Here is a 27,014-nt window from a genome sequence, read left to right on the forward strand (position 1 = left end):
GAGTCTGGACACGTAGAATTGAATGCTTAAAATGAGAAACTACCTCCTCAGTTATGTCTCTTCAGTAGAGGAACATCTGCTAAGATTATGGTGATCTGAACCTTCATCTCTGTGCTTTTGAAAGAACTTAATGAAATTCCTAATTGGACATTATAGGGGGCCTGGACAGTTAGGAAAGTACTTGAAAATACAACACCCACAGACACACTAAGCAGCTTTCTCAGAAAATATCTGGCAATGCAGGCTTTCTGTGGCAATGTCTGTAGCCTGATTAGAGCTGTCAGACTTTTGTGTGCAGCATGGTACAAAAAGCCAATGCAGAATCTTCTCCCTATAAGGCACAGTCTTATCTAAGGACAAGTCCCTAGCTAGCTTTTCTGCAGGGCTGGTTTTTTAATTGTGTGTTTTTTCACTCAAGCCTCTCCCACCTCAAATTCAACATCTATTCATCTATAATATTAGAAGGAAGGAACACGCTGGCAAAAATATCCTGAAGGTTAGGTGGGCCTTATTTCATATAAACCTGCTTACACCAAGCCTTCACCACCATTACTGGCATGGAGTTACTACTGTCTTAAATTTCTAGGAAAAGTTACTGTTAATCACAGGAAATTGCCAAAGTGGGGAAAAACCTGCTGAGTTTTTGCCATCATAACCTGAATTCCTCTGTACCTCAAATACACAAAGATCTGTGTTGTGGGTTTTTCTTCACCACAAACACTTCACTCCAAGCCATCTGAATAGGAGCAGTAGAGAATCTGTCAAAACTAGGAATCTAGTTCTTGTCCTTTTCCTATGGTTTTCCCCTAATACTTACTTTGTGGCTTTTGGAATACTCATTTCTTGGGTAATTCCCATTTTTGGTCTTCAAATTAGAAAGAATCATCCAGATCTAGCTGCAGATCCTGGGAAGATTTTTTGATCTCTGACAACAATTTCAACTTGACATACCTTATCAACCTTCCTTGAAAAGGCAGTAGAAATTTAGAAAGTCCATTGCCCACAATGAGTAGTACTAGCTGTCTTTAACATGAGGTCAAATTGAACTTTACCAGTCTTATGAAAAATCAGACCAAAATGAACAATAGAATATTTGACTAAATGATCTATACAGATCTGAAAAATGGAACTCTTGAGGGGAAAGAGATTTCAAATAGTATTTCTGAGCATCATTTTCCAAAGTAATTCTGCTAAGCCTATTTTGTTCTGGGGCATGACGTGTCTGTCCTGCCAGGGAGCACATTAAAGACAGGTTCCTACTATTTAACAATTAAGTCTGAAGTGCTGAGCCTGCTCAAGCAGTCACACATTCATCAGCAACACAGGAGGGAAGAATTTTCAGGGGATTAAAAAATGGAAAAGACGTTTTATAAATTCCAACTGAGAAAGGAGTGTTTGAAATCTTGGTGGAGAAGGAGCTCTAGGTATGAATGTCTCTATGTAGAGAGGGTATTATGAAGCCTACTCCCATAACCTTGATCCCTGTGTGTGGTAAAAACAGAGTTTGTTGTTGCTTCAAGTGAAAGACAGCTGTGTGCTAAAAAAACCCCTGCCAACTCTGCTGTTACCAGGGCAGCATCACAGCAGCCTTCTGTTTCTGAGACATGCCAGATGCTCCCTCTAAAGATACTCACACACCTAAAAAACTCACCATTATTTTGAAACAAATACTTGAAATGATGCTCAAGATTTCCTCTTCTTCAAACCAATTCTGATCATCTCCCTACATCTTAGTGTACCTTAGGAACCTATTCTGAATCCAGGCTGACACAGGATTCCTGATCTCAAAGGAAGTAGAAGGCTTTCAGGAAGTTGTATGCCTTGTTCTTATAAAACAAATGTCAGTCGTACCAAAATTTAAGGCATTTATCTTTATGGTCATAAATCCTACACTCACCCCTACCACTGAACAAAAAGAGCCCCAGTAATGACTCCTTTGAAAGACTCAGACTTAGGTTCCTCTCTTGAAGAAGCAGTTTGTGGCATTTTGTAATGAAAATTGGTATACAATTGCAGTAAAGGGAGTAATGGCTTTCCTAGGATTTTCTTGAAGATAAATATAGGAAAGGCCAGACCCTGGCCAGCCCAAGTGTTCACTGGACCAGCAAGACAAATAAGCTTGGATGCATGATAGCCAGAAAGCATCTTGTAAGGAGAAAATAGTTCCATTAAGTTAATGGCAAAAAGCTCTTTAACTTGGGCCTCAGGCCAGTGAAATATCATCCGTCACTTAAAATAATTTTGAAAATCAGAAAAATATAACCCCAGGTGCAAAATTAGGCATTAGAGAAATTTCTGACAAGATGAAAGAGTTTCAGGGGGAAAGAAGAAGGTTGAACATTCCCTAAAGTAAAAAAAAGAAAAACTATTATATTAATGTTATTCCAGGGTTTTCCCCGATGGGAACTTAATATACTCCCTCAGATGCTTCCTGTGGCCAAGATCTTTGCTGAGCAAATGTTTATTAATAATGTAGTCAAGGAAGACAACACAATCCAGTTAAACACAGATCAGTTTGAACTGATCAGCTTAGTTCCAAGAGAATGATTTAAGAAATAGCTTCTAGTATCTGTTGTGAAATGTGAACTGGCCTGATTCTGTGTCTGAGAGAGGGAGTCAAGAACCAGGTTATCACTTTTGAAAGATTTATTTTTCTCTCTTAGCCACATGGTGAATTTAACTTGTTTTGCTTTTGATAATGAATCTCTTAAGTTACCACAATCATTACACTCTGTGGGTGCCCAAGAAGGCTGTCAGTGAGTTCCTTTCTAATTGAAAATGGCTTGTGCTAGATTTCTCTTGCTAATGTCATGGGCAACTTTCTAATATTGTTCAGTTATTAGAATCTACTGGCAAGGAGATGGCTACTGTCCTCAGTGAGAAGTAGCACTGGGAAGTGAGATAATCACTCAAATTTATTAGAATGATTTTCTTTGCCTCTTCTCTTTTCCCCCCACCACAAAAAATTACCTCTTCTTCAAACCAATTCTGATCATCCCCCTACATCTTAGTGTACCTTAGGAACCTATTCTGAATCCAGGCTGACACAGGATTCCTGATCTCAAAGTAAGTAGAAGGCTTTCAGGAAGTTGTATGCCGTGTTCTTATAAAACAAACATCAGTCGTACCAAAATTTAGGGCATTTATCTTTATAATCATAAATCCCACACTCACCCCTACTACTGAACAAAAAGAGCCCCAGTAATGACATGGAAAGCTAGGGTTTGTCTTGAACAGGTTCTCAAACTACCACCTGCGGGCCAGATGTAGAGGGCTGAGGATGTTTGTGCTGCCCGCCGGGTTATGGCAAATGGGCTGAGGAACGGAGACAGTGAGTTTTTGTTTTTACTATAGTCCGGCCCTCCCACAGTCTGAGGGACTGAACTGGCCCCTATTTAAAAAGTTTGAGGACCACTGGTCTTGAACAATCAATTGGGATACTGCAGCCTTTGAGAACTGTCAGTATTCCCTTTAGGACTTCCAGCGGTTGTTGATAATCTTAAAGTAGTTAGTTTATTCATAGTCTCAGAGATTGTAAAGAGGAAGGGGGAAAACCCCATGTCAGTTGTACAAAGCCTTTTTTTTTCCATTTAAAAAATATTAAAGATTTAAGTTTTATTCTGTGACAGTTGTTACATATAGCTCGTTGGGTTGACTTTTACAGTTACATGCTTTGGAGGAAAGCAAGATGAATTTGTTTCCATTTTGTATCATTTCTGCTGAATTTAAATTTTGACATTGGACTTCTGTTCAAAATGAGGCTATATGTTCTTACAAAGTTAAAGGAAGGAGAAGGAACCTGTTGTGCAGACCAACTCCCATTTTTACATTGTTGGAAATTTCACCCTATTTAAGAAATGAGTCAGTGGGGAGGTAACCAAAAATCTACAGCCTCTTCCAGATGAAATAGCAAGAACCATAATTCCCTATAATGACCAAGTAATCTCTTTTCAAGAAGCAGAGTTTCATAAACTATAAAATGGGATAATTTTAGCCTCCAACAACAACAAAACTTAATAACCCTTTAACAGTATATTATGTTGTACCAAGAGCAATTGCTTCAGTGTTCTGTAGAACATGACTCTCAGGCTTCCTACACAGCTCAGCAGGAAGGCCTGCAATTAGGCACCTCAGAGTCTAGCCCTTTCTGCATGGTTTAATGAACATTTCCCGTTCCTCATGCTTAGACTGACTTCTCCAAAGTTGCACAAAATGATTTCCCACCATGTTTTCCCTTATCTCTTTCTTCCTTCTTATTTCAGAAGATAAAAAAACAAAACAAAACCCCAAAGCATCATCTGTTACTAGGACTAATGATTGTTGCTAAAGGTTGCATACCGATTTGCCCCTCTGCTTTAACTCTTACCATGTTATAAGGAAAGATGAAATATATTTTCTGAAATATGAAGCTGGACTCTTTCAGTTTTACTTAAGAGCTTGTCAAGGGTTGGAGCATTTTGGCTGTTTTTTTTTGTTTGTTTGTTTGTTTTGTTTTTTAAAGAGTGCAAAAATCAGGGCAGCATTAGACATAAAAATCCTTTTTTAATGTGCCTGGTTGTGCCTTAGTGTCAAAGGAAATACTGTAAACCTGACCTCTCTGCCTGTGATTTCTCTTCTCCTGCTTTTTAACCTAAAGCACCAATGGCACATTTGTGGTCTTGTAGCAGCCCACCTTCAGCCAACAAGTGGCACAATTAAGAGTGATGAGCCTCAGGTAGGGTCTGTCATGGATTTGGGATGGGGCATTTTAGCTTTGCTTCCAATTAAGCCAGGAATCCCAAGGTTTCTTTAAATCCTTCCATAGCTTCCACCTGGTGCTGTGTATGAGGCAGTACTCACTTTTACCTGACGTCATCAACCTAGAGTCTTCATGACTGCTTTCTGAACTTATTATTTAGTAGTATTGCTAATTCTTACAAATATGAGCTTGAGAGTGAAAATTATAATACATGAGTTCTTTGATAGGCCTAGAGAATGGAAATAAAGAAGAGTTAGAAGAAGCCTTTTTTCTTTTTCTTTTTTTTTTTTTTTTTTTAAAGATCCCATTCAGACCTTAAAACAAGAAGTTTTCTTTAAGTTACAGAATGAACATAGGGCAAGACCACACTTGCCATGGTTTTCAGATCAATATTTTTGTCCAAGTTGTGATATAAACATCATTAATTCTGAAATCATTTTTTTAAAAAAAGTCTCCTTTTCATCACTGGGAATGTCATTCAAGGGGCGGCGATCACCACTGGCAGATTCAAGCTGGAAAATAAAGCCCTCCATATTGGAGGGCCACTGTATCCATATTGCACTATGTCACTTCCTTATTGGAAATGTAGTCTTTGCAGAAGTGTCCGTTGTGTTAACTGCTCGCTATTTTTTCTGCTATGCAGAACCGTTCAGCAGTTAGTGTCAAGTGAAGTCTCAATACCCCAAGCGTATAAAATAATCCTATTGGCAGTTGATTCTTCATTCTTCTGGACTGTACACTTCAATGTTGCGGTTTACCTGGGGGGGGAGGGGGAAAGGGGAAAAAGGAGAAAATTGAGAGAGAGAAAGAATATAGAAAACATGTAGAAATGTCAATGTGAAGCCTCTTCCATGAAAGACCTGTGCAAACCTATTTAGCTTTGGAATATTTTAACTCAAGTTATACAATACTCAAATCAGATGCTAAAAATCTATTCTGGAAAAATAAATAATTGTTTTCATTTTGTGAAAATGTTATGAGAAAACATGGCCTGAGAAGCTATTTCCAAATTGTGGGAAAAGGAAGAGGAAAAAAAATACTGAAAGCCTCAGTCAGCATTTCTGTGCTGCTGTTATCTACATCTGACAAGGACTGGTTTGTTGGTTTGCATGCTCTTTGGATTCTATAGTGGAATTTAAATGTAGATGCCTATTACTTAACCATCTTTATAAGTCCATGTGTCCATTAGTGGGAAGTAAATCCTTTTTTATAACTCTTAAAAAAAAAAACCCTCACAATTGTATCATAGTAATAATTAAGGCTCTATTCAAGTTTCCTGTCATTTTTTGGTGGCACTTCAAAAAACTGTTTTCATATTAGTATAAAAGAATATCCATCTGTGATGCCTTCCTATTTCTTACATTACAAACCCTTAGTGGATGATGAATGTGTACCAACTCTGACACTGGTTCTAACCTTAGGGAAACTGACCATCCATGAAATACTTTCCTCAAGCCCCAGACAACAAGGACCTCTAGGACAAGTGGAAACGTACAACAGTGATACACAACACAAATCAGGGAATTAAGATGTAGCCTTGGAAGGTTTTCTCTAGTGGCAGTTTACAAAATGAAAGAATAGTTTACTTAATAAATGCAGTTTTATTTGGTCAGATCTCTAGATAAAAAGTATACATTAGATTTGTGTTAAAACTTGAAACAAGCTTTGCTATATATTTCAGGGTCATTTACTCTAAATGGTCAATCTGGTGATCTGTACTTGAAGATATATGCCAGCAGGCAGCTTTGTGTTTTGTTTTTTAAAGCACTTAAAAAAAAAAAAAAAAAAAAAAAAAAGAAGACTGGTCAGATATGATATTTATAACAAAACAATGGCTACTTCTTAAATATCTTATTCATTCAAATGAGTGTAAATAGATTCATCAAACCCTTGACAATAAGTTGGCTAGAGAAGGTGGGAAGGGAGGGAATGGAATGTGGATATTTTGAATTAACATTTATCTTTTGGCTTTGAAAAAAACCTTAAGTTTCCTCCCATATCTTGGATTCACTGCAAGCATCAGGCCTTTTATCCTCCTTAAAAATTTTATGAGCAGTAATGTGGTTTACTGGACAGAAGGCTACTCACAAAGCCAGAAAGAGCTGGGTTCAAGGCCCACCTCTGAAACATACTATCACCCTGGACATAGTATTTAACCTCAGAACTTACAGAACTTCTGCTGATTTGCATGGGTTGGAGAAGTTTTTCTCCTTTAAGTTCCTTAACCCTATAAAATCACATGTCCTGTCCCTCTCCTTATTCTCATTTCCTGAAAGATACTGGTTTTTGGCCTCTCTTTATTCCAGAGCAGTAGTTAGGCTAATTACTGGATCAAGGCTCTCTTTAAATTTGAAGAGGTATCCATCATTTCCTAGCGAGATTGCCACACTGACGTTTCAAAGGCTAGAGGTTTCATCTTTCAATCATCTTCGGGTTACCAATAAGAGTAATCACAGCTTTCTGCTCATGCCTGAATTTAAGGCCCTGGAGACCCCAGAGGACTGACCTCTTAAGTCTTTATGATTTAAAATGAAGATAATGACATTGAAGTTCTAAATATTAGAACCACATTAGTTTCTTGTTAAGTTTGACAATGAAGTATTAAAATTAAAAATTAAGCTGCTATATACTCCATGGTAAAAATATTTTTCTTCTACTAGCCCAGACTTTTACCCCCTGAGCAAAATGCAGGTTTTATTTCTCTTATAAGTCAGTGATATTTAAAGATATTTGGTATGATAAAAGAATGAAAAACTGTCAGTGCAATGAATTTCAGGTCTTATCAGGGTTTCTGTATATTGTAATGTTTTCAGAACATGTATAAAAACAGTTTTGGGGTTTTTTTTAATGTGACATTTGTGTTCTATGTCATTACATTAACACAAGAATAAATAATTCACAAACTAACTTCCTTCTTTTTCAAATTCAAAACTTGTTTCCTTTTTTTTTTTTTTGACTCAAATTTTCATCAGTATCAAAGTTCTACAAATACATCCATTATATTATTATATTATATATTATACTGGTCCACAGAGACATTGACATCCTCAGCTGAAAAATATTTCACTGTAAGTTTATGTTGATATCATCAAAGTGCGTCAGTGTTTCTCTTCCTTTGACTAAAAAGAATTCCCTTGGTTAAAGAGAATCGATTTAAAATTACCCAAGTAAATTCAAGTCATTTGCATCTCATTAAAAATGTAAAACTGTGCTCTATATTTACAACTGTGAAATTCTGGAGCTTGCCTCATAAGAATTGGGGGGGGGGGGCAAAGCAACAATATACTTTCTACCCTCATACTTAAAATGCTAACTCCAGCAACAAAACCAGAGAGAGAAATATGAAATCAGCAAATGATAACAAATTAGGCCTATTTGCAGACTATATGAGGGTTTACTTAGAAAATCCCAGATCATCAACTCTGAGTTTACAATAGTTTCAGTAAAATAGCAGAATAACACATTAGCAGAGAAGTGATGGACAAAGGATGAAAAATGAAAAACATTTTCAAACATGTCAATAAGCCTTTACAGAGTCAATGTTTTGGTGTGCACAACTTCACCCCTTCTTTTGAATGGTGGCTGGTGGAAAGATTGGGTCTCCCTGTTTTCCCCAGGCTGGACATATAATGGTTATGCCCATTGAGTTGGACCCAATTCCACTGCTGATCAGCACAGAAGCCTTGACTGTTTTCAACTTCACCAGTTCAATCCGTTCTGAATAGGCAGCTTGGTGGCCCTTAAAACTATTTTTTATTGATTAATAAAAAAAGATAATCAGTAAAGCAAGTAAAGGAATCCAATTTTTGATAAATACAAAGCTTCAAACTAGTAGGAAGATTGCTGAGAAAATTAGAAAGTGGTCTGAATTAAGCAGACTAAGGTTTAGTCCATCTTATAAGTTCCAAATACAAAAGCTATTTCAGTTCAAATCCTGGCTCTACTATTTTCAACATAAGGAGTCTTATTCTAGTTACTTTTCCAAGCCTCAGTTTCCTCAATAAAAGACAGGAGGTTAGACTAGATGATTTCTAAGGTCAGATCTAAGGATTTCTAGCTCAAATAAGTTTCTATTTTCTAGAGTCTTACTTCAAAGTACATAGGAACACAAAGTGTTTTGAAAAAAGTTTGTTTTCTTCCCATTTTCATCTTGAATAAAGCAAAACTGGATATAATATCTCATAATAATACAAAGTCATTGCTCTTTTTTTGGAAGTCAACTTGAAAAGGATACCTGTGCACATGGTTCTTTGTAAGCCGGAGACAACTTAGTGAATGACTACAATCATTCTGACCCTTCCTACTTCTCCTTCTGTAATTCAAGCATCTGTGATTTTTGTCTCTATGTCACAATATCATCTCCATGACTTCAAAGATGGCCTTTGATAAAAGCAATAGTTAGATTAGAATGGAAAAATCATTGCAGCAAATTTCTCTTTAAAAAAAGTTTTGGGGGGCAGCTACGTAGCACAGTCGATAGAGCACCAGCCCTGAAGTCAGGAGGACCTGAATTCAAATATGACCTCTGGCCTCAGACACTTAACACTTCCTAGCTGTGTGACCCCAGGCAAGTCACTTAACCCCAACTGCCTCAGCAAAATAAATAAAAATTTAAAAGCTTCCCATTCAAGATATATAAGGAATGGATAAATATGTGGGTGTGATAATAGATTTGTGGTCAAAGGATATAAATAAGCAGTAGACAAATGAAGAAATTCAAGCCATCAATAACTATGTGAAAGAATGTTCTACATCACTAACAATAAGAGAAATGCAAAACTAAAGCAAATCTTAAGTTCCATGACAATGTTTGGAGGATTTAAAAGAGGATAGGCCTATTTATGTACTCTTAGCACAACAGTGAATTCATGCAATTATTCTAAAAAGTAATTTGAAATTATATTCAAAAATTCACTAAATTGTATTGATCCATTGACTAAGCAATACCACTACTAGGCACATATTTCATAAAGATTAAAGACAAAGGGAATTGACCCACCTATTAAAAAAAAGTTTACAGTTGTGCATCTAGTTGTAGCAAAAAAAAACTGAAAATAAAGTGAATGCCCAGCAACTGAGAAATATTTGAACAAACTGTGGCTTGTAAGTGTAATGGAATGTTATTCCATAATAAGAAATTATAAATATGAAGGATTCAAAGAACTTGGTAAGATATGAATCAACTGGTACAGTGTAAAATAAGTAGATTCTTAAGTATTTACACAATAACTATAATAATGTAAAAGGAACTTGGAAAAACTTCAGCACCCTAAGCACAGTGATCAATCAAGACTTTATAGGATTAATGAATTATTGAACTGAATTAATATTGTGGAGTTATCTCTGAAGCACTGGAACTGCCAATCCTTTAATCCTTGTTTTTCCTCTGATCTGCCCACTTTTTTTAAGTATTTAAATATGCTTATTGAACATTTTGGTAGTATTAGGGAGGGGGTAAGTCTAATACTAGTTCACATGTTAATTCGGATTTCATTTTTGAGATGAAATGAGGTACTTTTAAGTCATAGAACAGTAAATAAAAGGTTTACTTTACTCTAATCCAGCCAAGGAAAAAGGATGTGGTAGCACCTTCTGGGGGGGGGAGGGAAGGGTCTCCTACTTCCTGGAAGAAAGATGGACTATTAGGTGTATAATGAGTCATGCTTTTTCTTTTTCTTTCTTTTTTTTTGTTTTTTGTTTATTTAATTTTTATTTTATTTTATAATTATAACTTTTTTTTTGACAGTACATATGCATGGGTAATTTTTTATAACATTATCCCTTGCACTTACTTCTGTTCAGATTTTTTCCCTTCCTCCCCCAACCCCCTCCCCCAGATGGCAGGCAGTCTTATACATGTTAAATATATTACAATATATTCTAGATACAATATATGTGTGTAGAACCGAATTTCTTGTTGCACAGGAAGAATTGGATTCAGAAGGTAAAAATAACAGTTTACACTCATTTCCCAGTGTTCCTTTTCTGGATGTAGCTGATTCTGTCCATCATGGATCAATTGGAATTGGATTAGCTCTTCTCTATGTTGAAGATATCCACTTCCATCAGAATACATCCTCGTACAGTATCATTGTTGAAGTGTATAATGATCTTCTGGTTCTGCTCGTTTCACTCAGCATCAGTTGATGTAAGTCTCTCCAAGCCTCTCTGTATTCCTCCTGTTGGTCATTTCTTACAGAACAATAATATTCCATAACATTCATATACCATAATTTACCCAACCATTCTCCAATTGATGGACATCCATTCATCTTCCAGCTTCTAGCCACTATGAAAAGGGCTGCCACAAACATTTTGGCACATACAGGTCCCTTTCCCTTCTTTAGTATTTCCTTGGGATATAAGCCCAGTTAGTAGTATGGCTGGGTCAAAGGGTATGCACATTTTGATAACTTTGGGGGCATAATTCCAGATTGCTCTCCAGAATGGCTGGATTCTTTCACAACTCCACCAACAATGTATCAGTGTCCCAGTTTTCCCACAGCCCCTCCAACATTCATCGATATTTGTTCCTGTCATCTTAGCCAATCTGACAGGTGTGTAATGATATCTCAGAGTTGTCTTAATTTGCATTTCTCTGATCAATAGTGATTTGGAACACTCTTTCATATGAGTGGAAATAGTTTTAATTTCATCATCTGAAAATTGTCTGTTCATATCCTTTGACCATTTATCAATTGGAGAATGGCTTGATTTCTTATAAATTAAAGTCAATTCTCTGTATATTTTGGAGATGAGGCCTTTATCAGAACCTTTAACTGTAAAAATGTTTTCCCAATTTGTTACTTCCCTTCTAATCTTGTTTGCATTAGTTTTGTTTGTGCAGAAACTTTTTAATTTGGTGTAATCAAAATTTTCTATTTTGTGATCAATAATGATCTCTAGTTCTCCCTTAGACACAAACTCCTTCCTCCTCCACAAGTCTGAGAGGTAAACCATCCCATGTTCCTCCAATTTATTTATGATTTCATTCTTTATGCCTAAATCTTGGACCCATTTTGATCTAATCTTAGTATGTGGTGTTAAATGTGGGTCCATGCTTAGTTTCTGCCATACTAATTTCCAGTTTTCCCAGCAGTTTTTGTCAAATAATGAATTCTTATCCCAAAATTTGGGATCTTTGGGTTTGTCAAACACTAGATTGCTATTTTTATTCACTATCTTGCCCTGTGAACCTAACCTATGCCACTGATCAACTAGTCTATTTCTTAGCCAATACCAAATGGTTTTGGTGACTGTTGCTTTATAATACAGTTCTAGATCAGGTACAGCTAGACCACCTTCACTTAATTTTTTTTTCATTACTTCCCTTGAAATTCTCAACCTTTTGTTGTTCCATATGAATTCTGTTGTTATTTTTTCTAGGTTATTAAAATAGTTTCTTGGAAGTCTGATTGATATAGCACTAAATAAATAGATTAGTTTAGGGAGTATTGTGACATGTTTTTTCTAACAGGCAAATGTATTGATTTGCCATGACCATTGGGCAGGGGGAGAACTGATTAGCTTACTGGGTTCCCTATTTTCCTGTACCTGAAATTATTTTCCCCTAAAAGACAAAACAAAACAAACCCTGTCCTTGGAACCTGATTGATTTCTTTCTCCCTTTGGGCAGCTTGATGGTCTCATAAGGGCATTAAATGTTCCATCCATACATTGGGTCGCTGTTGGAGTTGTGAAATGACCCAGCCATTCTGGAGAACAATTTGGAGCTATGCCCAAAAGACTATAAGACTGTGCATATCATTGACCCAGCAATACTACCAAGTGTGTATCTCAAAAAGATTTAAAAAAAAAAGAAGAAAAGGAAAAATCTTGTGTACAAAAACACAACAGTTCTTTTTGTGGTGGCAAAGAATTAGAAATTGAGGGCTTACCCATCAATTGGGGAATGGCTGAACAAATTAGAGTACACCATTGTGATGGAATACTATTGTGCTTATAAGAAATGACAAATGGGATGACTTCAATAAAACCTAGAAAGACTTACATGAACTGATGCAAAGCGAAGTAAGCAGAACCAGGAAATAATTATTCACTGTAACAACATTATACAATGATCAACTGTGAATGACTTTACTATTCTCAGCAAAGCAATGATACAATATCATTCCAAAGGATTGAAAATGAAAAAGCTACTCTCCTCCAGACAAAGAAGTAATGGAGCCTGAGTATAGATTGTAACTTTTTTTTTTTTTTAATTTTTCTTGTTGTTTCTTTCTGAAGACCACAAGATCAACATGTTCTGCCATGCTGACTAGACCAGGAGATGCAAGAAAGTAAGGCCTCTATAAAAATTAAGCATCACTATATTCTTTAATTGTTCATTGGCTTTTCATTTCATTCCAACACCAAATTGGATTAGATTAACATGTCAGATCTACCTAATACCACCTTAGTGAAAAGTTCAATAAGCATGTTTAAATACTTCTTTAAAAGTATTAGTCAGCAAATCAGTTCCAATAGAGCAGTAATGAATTGAACCAGCTACACCCAGCAAAAGAACTCTGGGAGATGACTATGAAGCACTACATAGAATTCAATCCCTCTATTTTTGTTCGCCTGCATTTTTGATTTCCTTCACAGGCTAATTGTACACTATTTCAAAATCCGATTCTTTTTGTACAGCAAAACAACTGTTTGGACATGTATTTAATTTATACTTTTAACATATTTAACATGTATTGGTCAACCTGCCATCTGGGGGAGGGGAAGAAGGGGAAAAATTAGAACAAAAGGTTTGGCAATTGTCAATGCTGTAAAATTACCCATGTATATATCTGGTAAATAAAAACTATAATTACTTAAAAAAATATTAAATTAAAAAAAAAAAAAGTACTGGCCAGGGGCAGCCAGGTGCCGCAGTGGTTAGAGCACTAGTCCTAAAGTCAGGAAGACCTGAGTTCAAATGTGGCCTCAGACACTTTATACTTCCTAGCTGTGTGACCCTGGGCAAGTCACTTAACACCAACTGCCTTGGAAAAAAAAAAAATGCCCACCCTGGGGAAATGAGGACTAAAAAGGTTGGTTGTCCCAGTGCTTCTGAGGTAATCCCACAATATTAATTAAATTCAGCAAGCATTTATTGACTGCTTATTTTCCAAGCAAATACTATTAATTTTAATCCAAGTGCACTTGTACGGCTAGTTGTATAAAACTGATGCCACGTAGATTTGGAACTAGATAAAGTATAGTCTTATTATTCTAGAACTTTTCCTATTTGAAAAAATTATTTCAATATACTTATACATAGGTACTTATATAAGGAAACCAATTTAATGTGAATGAATAATAATCCTAATAATGTTTAATTGTAATTGAATATTTAACTACAAAGTCTCCAATCTTTTTATTTTTTTTAAGGAACTACTTGATTGCCTTCCTCCTCCATCCTCCCCAACTTAAATGAAATAAGAGCAAACAGTCGATTCCATTTCTACCTCCAGGTCAATGTTCTCCCCCAGAAAAGTCAATCACATCTCGTTTTTAAGTCCACATCATTTAAGTATGCCAGATACTTTTATACTTCATAATACATTTATATTTTGTTCTATGACTGACATTTTGGGCTCATATCAAAATCCTTAGAGACTTCATCCTCTCCATTAATAAAACAACTCCATTATAACTACTGTAGCTATTGTTCTTTCTTTTCCTTTTTTGCTGGGGGGGGGGGGGGGGGGAGGAAGGGGATCCATATAGAGTAAGCAACTCCTGCTAGCAATGCAGATCCATTTTGCCACTTATGACCTCAGTTCCCTGAGGGTAGAACCCCAATGGCACCATAGCAGGAAGAAGTGCAACTTCTCCAATATAACTCCTTCATACAGCTCTAGAAAGTGCACCAGATGGGTTCCTTCCTGGAGAAATCCAATAATAAGATCCCAGTAACTTTTCCAGCCCAGGCAGCATAGGAAGACAGAGGTCAGTGGCCTGGGGGATACTGTCTGTTCTGGGAACATTTCAGAGAAGTGGAATTGAAGAGGACCAGGGCTGTACCCCATGGCAGGAAGACCTTGACTTTGTATAGGGTGTAGGAACAGGTTCCAAGGGACAGCTCTGTTATTCTCTACCTAGTTCCAGGTCGCAGATCCAAGACAGACAGTATTCCACAGTGAGCAGCAGCAACAGGTCCTAGCCTCTGTATGATAAAGAATGACTCAGAAACAAAGAGGAGCTGGATTTGACCCCCGAGCAGAATTTGGTCTCAGCTCCAACCTCCAGCACAGTCTGAAGCTTGCAGTGAAGTGACCAGGAAAGGAACCCCAGGCCAAATAAGAATGTGCGATTCTATGAGCCAGCAAAGCTTTCCTACTGGTGGACAGTGGCTGAATCCAGCAGCCATCTCCTGGAACTTTCAACCACAAAAAAATCAAGAGATTTTGTTCATTCTCAGACATAGGTGAGAAGCCTGCAAAGCACAGATAAGAACTGATTGTACCCTGGATCACACCAGTTGGGGAGCATTTAAAGCTTTCAATTCTCCAGTCTGAGCTGTCTCTGTGGTTCTGAAATAACCCCAACTTCGTTGTTCCCCAACCCAAAAAAAAGGGGAGGGGGGCAAAAAGAACTGAAGAGGACAGAAGCTCAGCCCCCTTCCTCACAAATGCATAAAGTCTGGTCCTAATATAAAGTTCAAAGTCAGAAAATCTGAAAGAATAAGCAAACAATAAAGAAGCATAGCATAAAGTGATACGATAGTAAGAGATGCTCAAGATACAAACTCAGAAGAAGAGAATCACTCCAAAATATCTATTAAGCAAAGCCTTAAAAAAAATACATCTTTAGCAAAAGTTCAACAAGAATTCATGGAAATGATAAAGGAAGTTTTTAAAAGGAGCTTAAAATTATTTAAGCAACACTTGAACTTCACTCTCTAATCTGAACTAATATAAAGAGAAAAGACGAGAGAAACGATTTTTTTTTTTTTGAACATGACCAAAGCAGAAATTCCTGTTGCTTTGCTTAACTTTTTTTTTTTTTTTTTACTTTCTCAAAATGGTATGGGAGAGTGGAACTTATAGGAGAGAAAGTACAGACCTGAAAATAAAACAAAATAATTTTTAAGTGATCTTCCCAAAAGATAGGTATGGTCATATCACCCCCTTATGCAGTAAACTCTGGGATCAAATACAAAACCCTCTATTTGGCATTCAAAGCCCTTTAAAACCAGCCCTACTCTACCTCCTTCCCAATATTCTTATATTTTACATTCCACCACCACATAATCTATGTGACGTTGGCTTCCTTGCTGCTCTTTAAACAAGACATTCATCTCCCTTCTGATTTCAGGACTTCCCTGAAGCTTCCTTCAAATTCCTGCTAAAATAACATTACTACAACATTCTCCTCATTCCTCTTAATTCTAGCACTCTGCTATTAATTATTTACTATTTATCGTAGATGTTTGCAAATTGTCTTCCCCGTTGATTCCCTAATGTATTTCCAAGTAAGCTCCTTGAGAGCAAGGCCTGAATTTTGATTCTCATTGTATCCCCAACATTTAGCACTTGGCTCAGAGTAGACATTTAATAAATATTTATTGAATGACTGACAATTAAGTTTCAGGATTAAGTAGTTATAGACTTTGGGTAGAAATATTTCTGTTCCACAAATAGTGGGAAGGACATTTGTGGGCAATGTTCCTGAGTTTGATTATCTATGTGATCTTTCTCAGCTTTTTCTTCACCAGGATGAGGGAGTGGACTCCATAATCTCTAAAGATCCTTCCTGGATCTAAACTCCATTACCTCAGCCAAACTAATTCCCCGCCCCCCTTGCACCCGTCTACTTCCAAACAGCCAGGGCTATTAACAAATAGCCAAGTTCAAGCATTTTAATCTTTCCCTTCTCTCTAACACTGCCCTCAGTGTGGGGGGAAAAAGAGCCAGTAATCCATGAAGTCATCACAGCAGAAAAGAGGTTGGTTGTCTCTAGCAGAATAGTCTATCATTCATGCCAACTTCCCTCAGTCTGCTGAGGGGTGTCTCTGTTTTGATAGTGGGCAAATCCTAAAAGGATTCACCTAGGTGGAGAGCAAATGACTGGATTTTTCCTGTGCTTGCAGCTAAACTACTAAAGTAAGGGAAGATGAGCCCAGGAGACACAGAAAATATGTTTCTGCATTGATACTTTTCCAACAGCCCTTTCCTCTTTATAGGGCCACCCCCTTCTTGGAAAACCTGACTTTTCTCTGCTATCTATTGCTGGTAGAGGTCTACTTTCATATTTAAAATTTAATACTTTTTTTTTGGTAGGAGTGTCCTGAGATTAATCTCGCACCTTCTCCAATTCCTCAAGATCAGCAGTCCTAGAGAATCTCAAGTAAGCATTCTATATCAGGGCCATGTTATTTTTTTTTTAATGTCACCATACCATATAATTATTCCAAAAGAGTACCCCAAACTTCAGACTTTGTTTCACAGCTTACTTCCCAGGATTACAGTCAGTAGGGTATGTGTGATGTACAATTAGACAGCTACAACTCAGTCTAAACAATAGTTAATCTCAGAGTGCTGGCACCGAGCAGCCCTGCCAGGCCCAGGGAGCACAGATCCGTTATGAGGCTTGTTTGTACTGGCCTGGCTCAGAACGCCTTCCCACCACCATCCTCAAGATCACAATGCACTATGCCATTTTTTCTGACACACCAGGCTGTAGATATGCTCCTCTGGCAAAGACTCATTAACATAATGTTCAGGGAAGGAAGCTCAGGATCAACAAAGAAAAAATATTTCTCTACCACAGTGATTATAATTCTCGGGATACAATTCTACACCAAAGTTGCCCATTGTTGAAAAAATAAAGTCTATTGAATCCCAGAACTCTACATTTATCATTGAAATTCAACATGTTAATCTACTTTTTTCTGTTCTACTATGTGTATGGAAATACCCAGTTTTATTTGTTGTTTGCTAACTTCTGGGTAAAAAAGAAATTAATTCAATGTGTTAGACCTTTTCTATATAATTCTTAACCCCCCAGTTTTAAGATGTTCTCCCTCAACTAAGAGTTCCCATCTCAGCACTTAATAGGGGGCTAGCTACTTCAGCCTGAACACCATAAGCTCCAAAGCAACAACAGACACAGCTGTTGGCATCCGGCCTTAGGAGAAGGAAAAAGGCATTAACAACCTTTCTCATGAAACATTGCTGAGCTTAGCGATTTTTAGCCAATTAGGGTTCTTCCTGTTTAGCTCCTGAAAAGTCCTCCTGCTTCTGTGTTCCTTCCAAATAACAATTCCCTATCCAAACACTGGGGCAGAAGCTGTTTAATTCCAACTCAGGCTCTTCTTGCTTACATGATCGGCAGCTCCTTCCCACAAAAGGGAAGAAGCCAGGAGCCTGCAGACCTTACAAGGACTGTTTTTATTGTTTGCCCTTTGTTCTTGAAGAAGACCATGACATCAGGAAGGAGATGTTATGATTTGCATGTGAGTTGGATTTAAGTGAGACAAGGGCTGTGCAAGTTACCAGCCCGAGTCTCTCCTCGGCAGCCATGAGGGTCCAGGGACCACTTTTAGACCCAGATGACTGGACATGGCTCAAAATGCAGTGAGAGAGCCTCGTCCTTTTTAAGTTAAGGTCTGTCTGTCTGAACAATATGCATTAGGTGATTAGAGCTAGATAAGAAATGAGGCAAAAAATGGCCTCTTTTACCCACCCACTCCCCAAAATCAATTTTTTAATTGGGGAAAAGTCCTCAGGGTTTCTGGCCAAAACACAGAAACACTTGCTAATAACATTTCCTGAGCTATCAGAACACAAATAATGACTAAGTAAGTCTGGGCTGGGACCCACTATTAGTCAATCAATGAGAGGCAGATTATTTGAATTTAAGGGCATGGCCCTTAAAAAGAAACCTAGCCCCTAAACCCCGAAATATCTCCTCTGGGGAGAGCATTTGTAGGTTAGGCTATGATTCCTTATATGGATAGAGGAAGAAAAGAGACAAAGAAAAGGAGGAAGGCGGGAAGAAGGGAGGGAGGAAAGGAAGGAGGAAGGAAGAGAAGGAAAGAGAGAGGGAAGGAGGGAGGGAGGAAATGTAATGCTAGAGAAACTGAGGCAAGATAGAGATTAGAGAGTTATAATAATTTAATTTATTGGAGAGTTAATCAATTGACTGGATTGGACTCTTGTCTCCAAGTATCTAGTATCAAATGTGGGGCACAGAGATTCTTTATAGGGTGACAGAAACAATGATGTAATGGGGAAAGGTCTCTGATAAAGCAGTATCTGATATTCTGATAGCTTAGGATGGGGAAAGGCATTCTGATATTCTAAAATATAAGATCTTTTATCCTTATCAAATATTCTGATGATCAAGAGAGAAGGGTGGTATGATAACCTAGGGTTTGGGGCAGTATAACTGAGATAGGGCAATTCAAAGAGACTATGGCATAACAGAAGGAAGAGTGGGAGGGAGGGAGGAAGGAAGAGAGAAGGAATGAGGGAGGAAGAGAGGGAAGGAGGGAGGGAAGAAGGGAGAAAGAGAGGGGAGGGAGGGAAGAAAGGAGAAAGAAGGAATGAGGGAGAGGGAAGGAAGGAGGTAGAAAAGAAGGAAGGGAGGAAGGAAGAAAGGAAGAGAAGAAGGGAGGGAGGAAGAAAGAGAAGGAAAAAGGGAGGGAGGAAGGAAAAGAAGAAAGGAGGAAGAAAGAGAGGGAAGGAGAGAGGGAGAAAGAAAGAAAGAGGAGGGAAAAAGAGAAAGAGGGAGGAAGAAAGAGAGGGAAAGAGGGAGGGAAGGAGAAGGAAAGAAGGGCTATGCAAAGTTGCTAGTCTCACTCTCTTCTCCAGAGCCATCTGGGTTCAATGGCAAGATATAGCTCAGGAAAACTAGAGATAGCCCCTGAAAGTTAGAGAGCAGAGAAAAAGAAAAAAAAAAAATTAGGCTGCTTAAGACAAAACATAGCTAAAAAGTAAAAGACTCCCTGACTGCCTAACAAAATTAAGAGAGATGAACCAATTGTTGTTAGGTTCTTTAAAAGTTCATCTCAGAGACTTACATGAACTGATGCTAAGTGAAATGAACAGAACCAGGAGATCATTATACACTTCAACAGCAATACTATACAATTATCAATTCTGATAGATGTGGCTCTCTTCAACATTAAGATAATTCAAACCAGTTCCAACTGTTCAGTGATGGAGAGAGCCATGTATACCCAGAGAGAGAACCATGGGAACAGAATGTGGACCACAACATAGCATTCTACTCTCTCTAGTGTTGTTTGCTTGCATTTTATTTTGCTTCTCTTTTTTTTCTTGTGTGGCACGATAATTGTAGAAATGTTCATATATATAGGATTCAATATATATTTCTACCATGTTTAACATATATTGGACTACTTGCCATCTAGGGGAAGGCATGGATAAAGGTGGGGGGAGAACTGGAACACAAGGTTTTGCAAGGACTAATGTTGAAGAACTGTACACTGTTTTGAAAAACAAAAAGCTTTAATAAAAAATTATAATAATAAAAAGTTAATCTCAGCTATTACAATGATAAGAATTCCACCCTATATCTCAGTATAACATTGTATCCTGATTATTGAAAATACCCAAGTATCATAATGGTACTTTGCCTCTACTACAATTTTGTCTTGATAGAAGGTAATACAGTTACTAGGATTGTATCTTTTTTCAAAATCAAAAATTTTTTGTCAATGCAAAGAACAAAATTGCAATGTTCAGGCAAGGTCACCTTGAGTATAGTAAAATATAACTGTATATTTACAATATAATTTATAACGTATACCAAAAGGTACAGCTACATAAGGAATGAGGGTGAGTTTTTCAAAACCTTTGCCTTAGTAAGCTGAATGTTTGTGTTTCAAGGATGCTGTGACTGCTCTAGATATTTCTGAATATTTGCATTTCATGTAAATTGTCCCTTGAGGCAACTTATGGGCCTCATACACAAGAAAAATGATCTTATTTTTTTCAAATCAAAATTAGTATTACCCAGTTTATTCATCCAATTTGGGTCTAAATGACTTTGGGTTCCTTTTAAAACCAATAAAAAGAAGGCTTTGAAAGGCAAAAAAAATCTTTTCTCCTAAGAACACTCAAAAACAATGTGCTAGTAATAGGCACTATGGGTTAGTACCACAGAAAATTTCCAAAAATACAGTGAATAATGGAAATATCACAGGGACTGCAAAAGAAAAGGATACAGCATGATTAGATACGATTATTCTGGTGTGGCAAAGTAAAAAATTGTCATTACTTTTTTAGCCATTCCTTTTATGTATAAAGGCACACTCTCACTATCTTTCTCTCTCTCCCGAAATGTCCAATTTTCACATCCTAATACTGTTTCACTAATATAGGCACAATGAATTGTACTGAATGAGAAATCCTATATAATAGGTTCACAAATACACATGTACTATGACTATATAAATACTCTTTTTCACTCATTTCATTCATTATATTCAATTAAACTATGTTAATATATTCTATTAGACTATGTTAATAAAAGCATGATAATATATTCACTTATATGTGAACTGTAACTATATTTGAATATAAACTTTAATTGTCTCAATCAAATTTGACTTTAAATCAACATTTATTAAATGCCTGTGTGTAGTGAAATACTAGGCACCGGGGTAACAAAAATGAAAAATGTAGCTCCTGCCTTCAACAAGCTTACAGTCTAATGAGGAAATTAGTTAAATTCCCAAAACATTCTGTTGGGATTGAAAGAGATAAAGGTTGTTTTACTAAAAGGCACTTTTCACCTTCAAGGGAATTTAATTTCCTGATCCCTCTGCTAGCATGCCTAAAAGGTATGACTGGATTCTCTAAATTCTATCAATTTTAAAAATGAAATATTACCATCTGACAAGGATTTATCTTTCTACTGAAAGCATAAAATGGTCTTTTGGGAGAGCTTTAAAAATAGAAGAAAAAAAATAGGGCTAGTCAGCTTGAGGCAGACATCTCTGATTTTTATTGGACTACTGATAGAGACCCAATGGAAAAGATATGTCTATATCTGTGGGTATCCACAGGTATTGGGAGAAGGCCAGTGGCTAATGAATGATATAGAGCCTTCAGTGTTCCACTGAGGTTCCTGATTCATCCTAGTGATCTGCCCAAGATCATACAGGTAAGTTAGCCTTCCTAATCCCATTCCTTTGCCTTTTTCTAGCCTCCCTGACCTCTCAGAAGGCACTTATTAAAAATGACTACTGCGTAATTCTTCATCTTGTCATTTTCCTTGGAGTTACTGCATTCTCATGGCTCTCTTCATACTTCTCTTTTGTTGATTCCTCCTCCTACCTCTGCCTTAAAGCATGCTTCTCCTCTTGTCTTTTCCCTCTCCCTTGTACTAACTTCACCCATTCCCATGACTTCAACAGCATGGCACAGATGGAATGGACCTCAGAAACCACCTTGTCCAATCCTCTTATTTTCCAGGTGAAAGGGAATCTAAATAGTAAATATCAGAGATGGGATTTTTTTTTTAATTCAGACATCCAGACTCCAAAGCCAATGCTCTAAAAACCAGCTGTGTGACTCCAGGAAAATCTCTTCACTTTAACTGTACAGCACAGCTGTACCATATTTGTGGTGAGTTTTCTTATCAGCATTTCCATACAACAAAGAAATCATAGATGAGAACCAAAAAACCCCTATCTTACCAAAGGTTCTGGGTCCAAAAGAGCTTGGAGGAGGAGGAGGTTCTGAGGGAGAAGCACCACAGAAAAGGCAAGGTGGATCCTTTAAAATGGCTGATTTAAAAAAAAAAAAAAAAAAAAAAGGAAATGTGGGAGAATGATCTGTACTTTGACACCGGTTTGAGAAACTAAACTAATTTTCCTCAAACTGCAATGATTTCCTTAGTCAGGACATCCAGACAAAAGAAAGGAATTGCTTATCACTTTTTAACCATAACATCCTTTTCACTGGGTAATCTGTATATATAGAGATTGGATAAAAAGATGTTCCAACTATCCATCATCACACAGCAGAGCAAGGTTGCAAGTTTGTAGTTTTCCTCTTCATATCAATTCTACATCCCTGAGCTGTATTTACAGTTGTAAATAAATAAGATAAGAACTAAATCAGTGTTTTCATTCATAAAGGGAACTCTAAGAGAGGAAATGCAGGTAAGTACTTTTCCTGAAATTCACACAGACAACCTTAGGGATCTAAAGCCCGGAAAGGTTAGGTCTTAAGTCATTTAATTTTAAATTTGCATTTAAAAGTCATTTACTTTAAAATTCCTGTGGGAACAATAGGACAAGATAGCTATTAGGGTTGTAGTGAGGAAATGGTGAGGTCCCAAATAAAGTGAACTACTGTCATCAAAGCTATGAATAAAGAGTGAGCAATAACTCCTTAGTGAGTAAATGAGAATTATCACCACAGTTCTGAAATAATATTCCCACAAAAGAACTTTACAGCTTTCTAAAATTGTCTAACCGACCAACTTGAAGTGTTTTCATTGGCCATCCCACCCCAGCATGGGCCACTCTCCCTTCCTCATCATTTCCTAGCTTCCTTTAAGTCTGACCTGAAATCTTGCCTTCTACAAGACACCTTTCCTAATCATCCTTAATGTTAGTGCCTTCCCTCTTAGATAACCTCCCAATTTATGTCACAGACACACATAATCTAGTTTGTACGTAAAATTAACATGTTGTCTTCCATTAGACTATAAATTCCTTGAGATTAGGAATTAAAATTTTTTGCCTTTATTCATATATTTATACTTAGTTTGCCTTTCTTTGCATTCAGCATCTTACTTGAAGAGAGGGAAAAAGAGTTTAATAAATTCAAGCTGACTCCAAGCAGGCCTGTCTTATCAATACCACTCCCTGACCTCAAAGGATAATAAATTTAGAACTAGAAAATATCTTTAAAAGTACCTTTAGTACAACCTCTCCATGATATATTTGAAGAAACTGAGGCCCACTGTAAAGTGACTTACTTAAAATTCCAAAAGCATATTTCATGAAGAGATGAGATTTTGATTCAGAATCCTGTCAGCACAACATTGCTCTCAAAAATGTAAACATTAAAATAAAAATGTGAGAATATTAACTGATTTTTAAATAAAACAGTGGGGAGAGAGTTCCACAAGGGGAGAAAAGCCTACTAAAGTTCCCCTATAGTATATAAATTGATTAGAAAGATATCATTCAGACTTTCTCTTCAAAAGAGCTGACAAAAGGATGTTGTTGAAATGTTAAAAAAAAAAAAAAAAAAAAAAAGTGTGACCTCTCATCAACCAGGAAGTTGGGAAAGAATGCCGATTTCCCTATCCCCAAAGAAACTGACTGAGGAAACCATCTGATGAGTTTAGAAAAATATCAGTCCTTGGGGCTTTAAAAATCACAGCAGTTGCCAGTAACAGATCCTGACCCACTCTTTTTTGGTTTGCCATTTTCAAGGCTCAGTCTTGCTTGCTTTCTTGTCCCAAGGGGTATGCTCCATTACAATATAAAATAATGAATGGAAATACAAGTCATTTCCTTCCACCCACCACTAGTTTTCCTCATCCTTATCCTCAATTTTACAATACTGTATTCTGCACTACTCTACAACACATGTGGGAAAGCATTTTCTGGCCAGCTAACTGAATTGTCAATTAGGGGAAATGTCTGAAATCAGCCTTTCCAACAAGAAACTGCCTCCTTAGTCCAAACTCTCTGCCAACATAAGTCGGTTAGCAGGTCCTAAGATCGATAACAAAGACAAGGACTTACATAAAGAAAAGGGCAGGAAATGGCCGGAGGATTCACCTTCCATCCAGGAGATCTCAAACTACACCCGCCCGCCCCCCCTGCCAGATGCTTATGCGGCCTGCCCGGGTTATGGCAAATGGGCTGAGGGGCGGAGACAGTGTGAGTTTTTGTTTATAGACCGGCCCTCCAACAGTCTGAGGGACAGTGAACTGGCCCCTATTTAAAAAGTTTGAGGACCACTGAAAGCTTTACAAACAGAAAGGATTCCTTCAAAAAGAACTGTCTTTTACAAACTTTGACAAAGCTTCCAAACTTCTACTTCTCTGGTGAATTAAAGCTCTCACAGTGGGAGGTGGAATGCCAAGGCAACCGAGATTACAGGATTTAGAATGAAAAAGATCAGAACTAGTCCATTTCCCCCATTTTACAGATGAGGAAACTGAGACCCATGGGAAAACTAAGATTTTCGGAGGATAAAAAGTCATTGGAAAGGGAAGCTACCAGCTAAACAAGGTGTGATGGATTTAAGATGTAGAATATGGCATGTACTTTTTAAACATGGAGAATGCGTTCATTTGTTTTGCTTGACCATACACATCCAGTGAGATGGGAGGAGGGACTGAAGGGAGAAGGGGAGAAAAGCTCGACAAATAAAGTAACAGGATTTTTTTAAAAAGGGGCATCTCAAAAGTGAGGCAATGCCCTAGGAGGGAACATTAGGGATATCACCAGTCTCTCTATACCTTTCTTCTTCAACCCAAGTGCCCCTGTCTACTCCAACGAGGAAAGGGGATATTTAAAGTTTTTATTTTTATTTAATGTATTTACCTGGGGCGCTGCTTTGAAGTGCCCTCCCCTCCTTTCGGCAGCTTCTCCCCGGGAGGCTTCCCTTCCGCGACGTTTTCGCCGCCGGCTCCTTCTTCTCCACTGAGCGGGTAGACCAGCAGGCGCATAGCCTGACCACAGGAGGTCTCCACTTGGCGGACCTGCTCCTGGCTCAGCCGCTCCCTCCACGCGTGCACCGCTTCCCGGGCGTCCCGGGCCGAAATGAGGAAGGGTCGGTCGGCGTTATAGCCCGAGCCGCGTGTCATATTGAGCGCAAAGTCTTCCAGGGCCTGCAGGGTGGGCAACCCCGCAAAGCGCAGCAGCCGGGCCAGTTGGGTGCGAGGCTCCAACACCAGGTCCTCGTAGCGCAGCCGAGTGTATCTCCTGCGCAGCCAAGCGGGAGAGCTCCGGACGAAGAGCAAGTCCCGCAGCCACGCCTCGCAGATCACCTCCAGGGCCCCGCTGAGAAAGTAGTCCGCGCGGGGCCCCGGAGCTTGCGCCCGGAACAGGGACGGCCCGGGCCGAGCCCCGACGCCTTGGGCGAAGAGCACGCGGTGGAAGCGGTCCGCCTTCTGCCGGGTGCGCAGCACCTGGATACTTTCGCGCACCAGCGCTTGCTTGGATTTGAGGCGGGAATTGTGCACCGCCCGTGGATCCCGAAATAGCTGAATGACCTTGAGGTTGAGACCCGGGTCCCGCAGCAGCGGCACCAAGACTCCCAGGTCCAGCAGGCGAACGTCTTTGATGACGACCACCGGGTACTTCCGACATTCAGCCTCCAGCTCCCGCAACGACACGGGCGGGCAGCTTCGTTCGCAGGCGGCCCCGTTGATGAGCCCCACCTCGGCCCGGGGCTTAGGGGCGCCCGGGCACAGGGGCGCCGAGCAGATCACTTTGTTGGTCTTCCAGCCGAAGAGGGCTGCCGTGGTGAGATTGGCGGAAGCCGGGGCCGGGCCGGCGGGGTCTCCCGGCGGGGAGTACAGCCGCAACACGGAGAAGTCGCAGCGAAAGAGCGAGCGGAGCATATCTCGCAGGGCCCCCTGCAGGCTCTCCGCGTCGCCCGGGTACAGCGCCTGCCACAGGTGCCACATGGGCTCGTACAGGTAGAACACGTCCGGGTGCTGATTGAAAAGCTCCCCGAGGAAGGACGAGCCGGTCCTCCAAGTAGCGTGCAGGTAGATGTGCTGCTTCTCGCGCAGTGACGGCGGCCGTCGGGCAAAGTCGCTCCAGTTCTGGAGGTGCCCCGGGGCTCCCCCTCCGGTCCCGACCAAAGCCTTAGCGTCCTCCTTCTCCCCAGCGGCCGCCGCCTCCAGGCTCCACACTCCCAGGCTGCTGGGGAGGCTGGGACAGCGCGGGACGCCCGCCTCCTCGCCGCCCCTGCGGCTGTCCAGGACGTAGGGCAGCAGCAGCAGGACCAGAGTATACACAACGAGCAAGAACAGGAGCTTTCGGTGCTGCCGGCGCCGCCGCCGCCGGCCCTTCATGTCTGTCCTTCCCGCCCCTCCCCTTCCCACCCCACCCCGCGCTCCCGGCCCCCAGGACTCCTCAGACTACTTCTTGTTCCCCTCCCTTAGCCCCCTGAATCCCAGTCAGGGGCTCCTGGTCGCTGCCCGAGAACCAGGAAGAGGCAGGGAGGGCAGGGTGTGATGGAGAGGCAGGATGACGAGGGCGTTACTTTCCACCGGTCCTGTCTGCTTGTCCCCTTTCTTCTTCGTCTCCCCTTTTCTCTTACCT

General features: G+C 39.2%; 1 protein-coding gene across 2 annotated transcripts; it reads right to left on the minus strand.

The window, feature by feature from the left end:
* Positions 1 to 5,002: 5,002 nt before the first annotated feature.
* On the minus strand, positions 5,003 to 26,781 carry CHST7 (carbohydrate sulfotransferase 7). 2 transcript variants are annotated; one of them, XM_074300290.1, is made up of 3 exons: positions 25,284 to 26,781; positions 22,407 to 22,496; positions 5,359 to 5,496 (listed from the first exon to the last, which is right to left on the minus strand). In XM_074300290.1, exons 1-3 carry the CDS (start codon positions 26,762 to 26,764, stop codon positions 5,493 to 5,495), a joined length of 1,575 nt encoding a protein of 524 aa, XP_074156391.1. In that variant the 5' UTR covers positions 26,765 to 26,781; the 3' UTR covers positions 5,359 to 5,492. The 2 variants fall into 2 exon arrangements, with proteins under 2 accessions (XP_074156393.1, XP_074156391.1); XM_074300292.1 differs by lacking the exon at positions 22,407 to 22,496 and having other exon boundaries at positions 5,003 to 5,496.
* Between the last annotated feature and the right edge of the window lie 233 nt (positions 26,782 to 27,014).

Source organism: Sminthopsis crassicaudata, chromosome 3 (genome assembly GCF_048593235.1).
Source record: "Sminthopsis crassicaudata isolate SCR6 chromosome 3, ASM4859323v1, whole genome shotgun sequence".
NCBI classification, from domain to species: domain Eukaryota; kingdom Metazoa; phylum Chordata; class Mammalia; order Dasyuromorphia; family Dasyuridae; genus Sminthopsis; species Sminthopsis crassicaudata.

Coding starts and splice junctions, on each gene's coding strand:
- CHST7 (XM_074300290.1), bottom strand. CDS start 26,764: ATGAAGGGCCGGCGGCGGCGGCGCCGGCAGCACCGAAAGCTCCTGTTC. Junction 22,497..25,283: donor ACTTCAAAGCAGCGCCCCAG/GTAAATACATTA, acceptor TTTTTAAATCAG/CCATTTTAAAGGATCCACCT.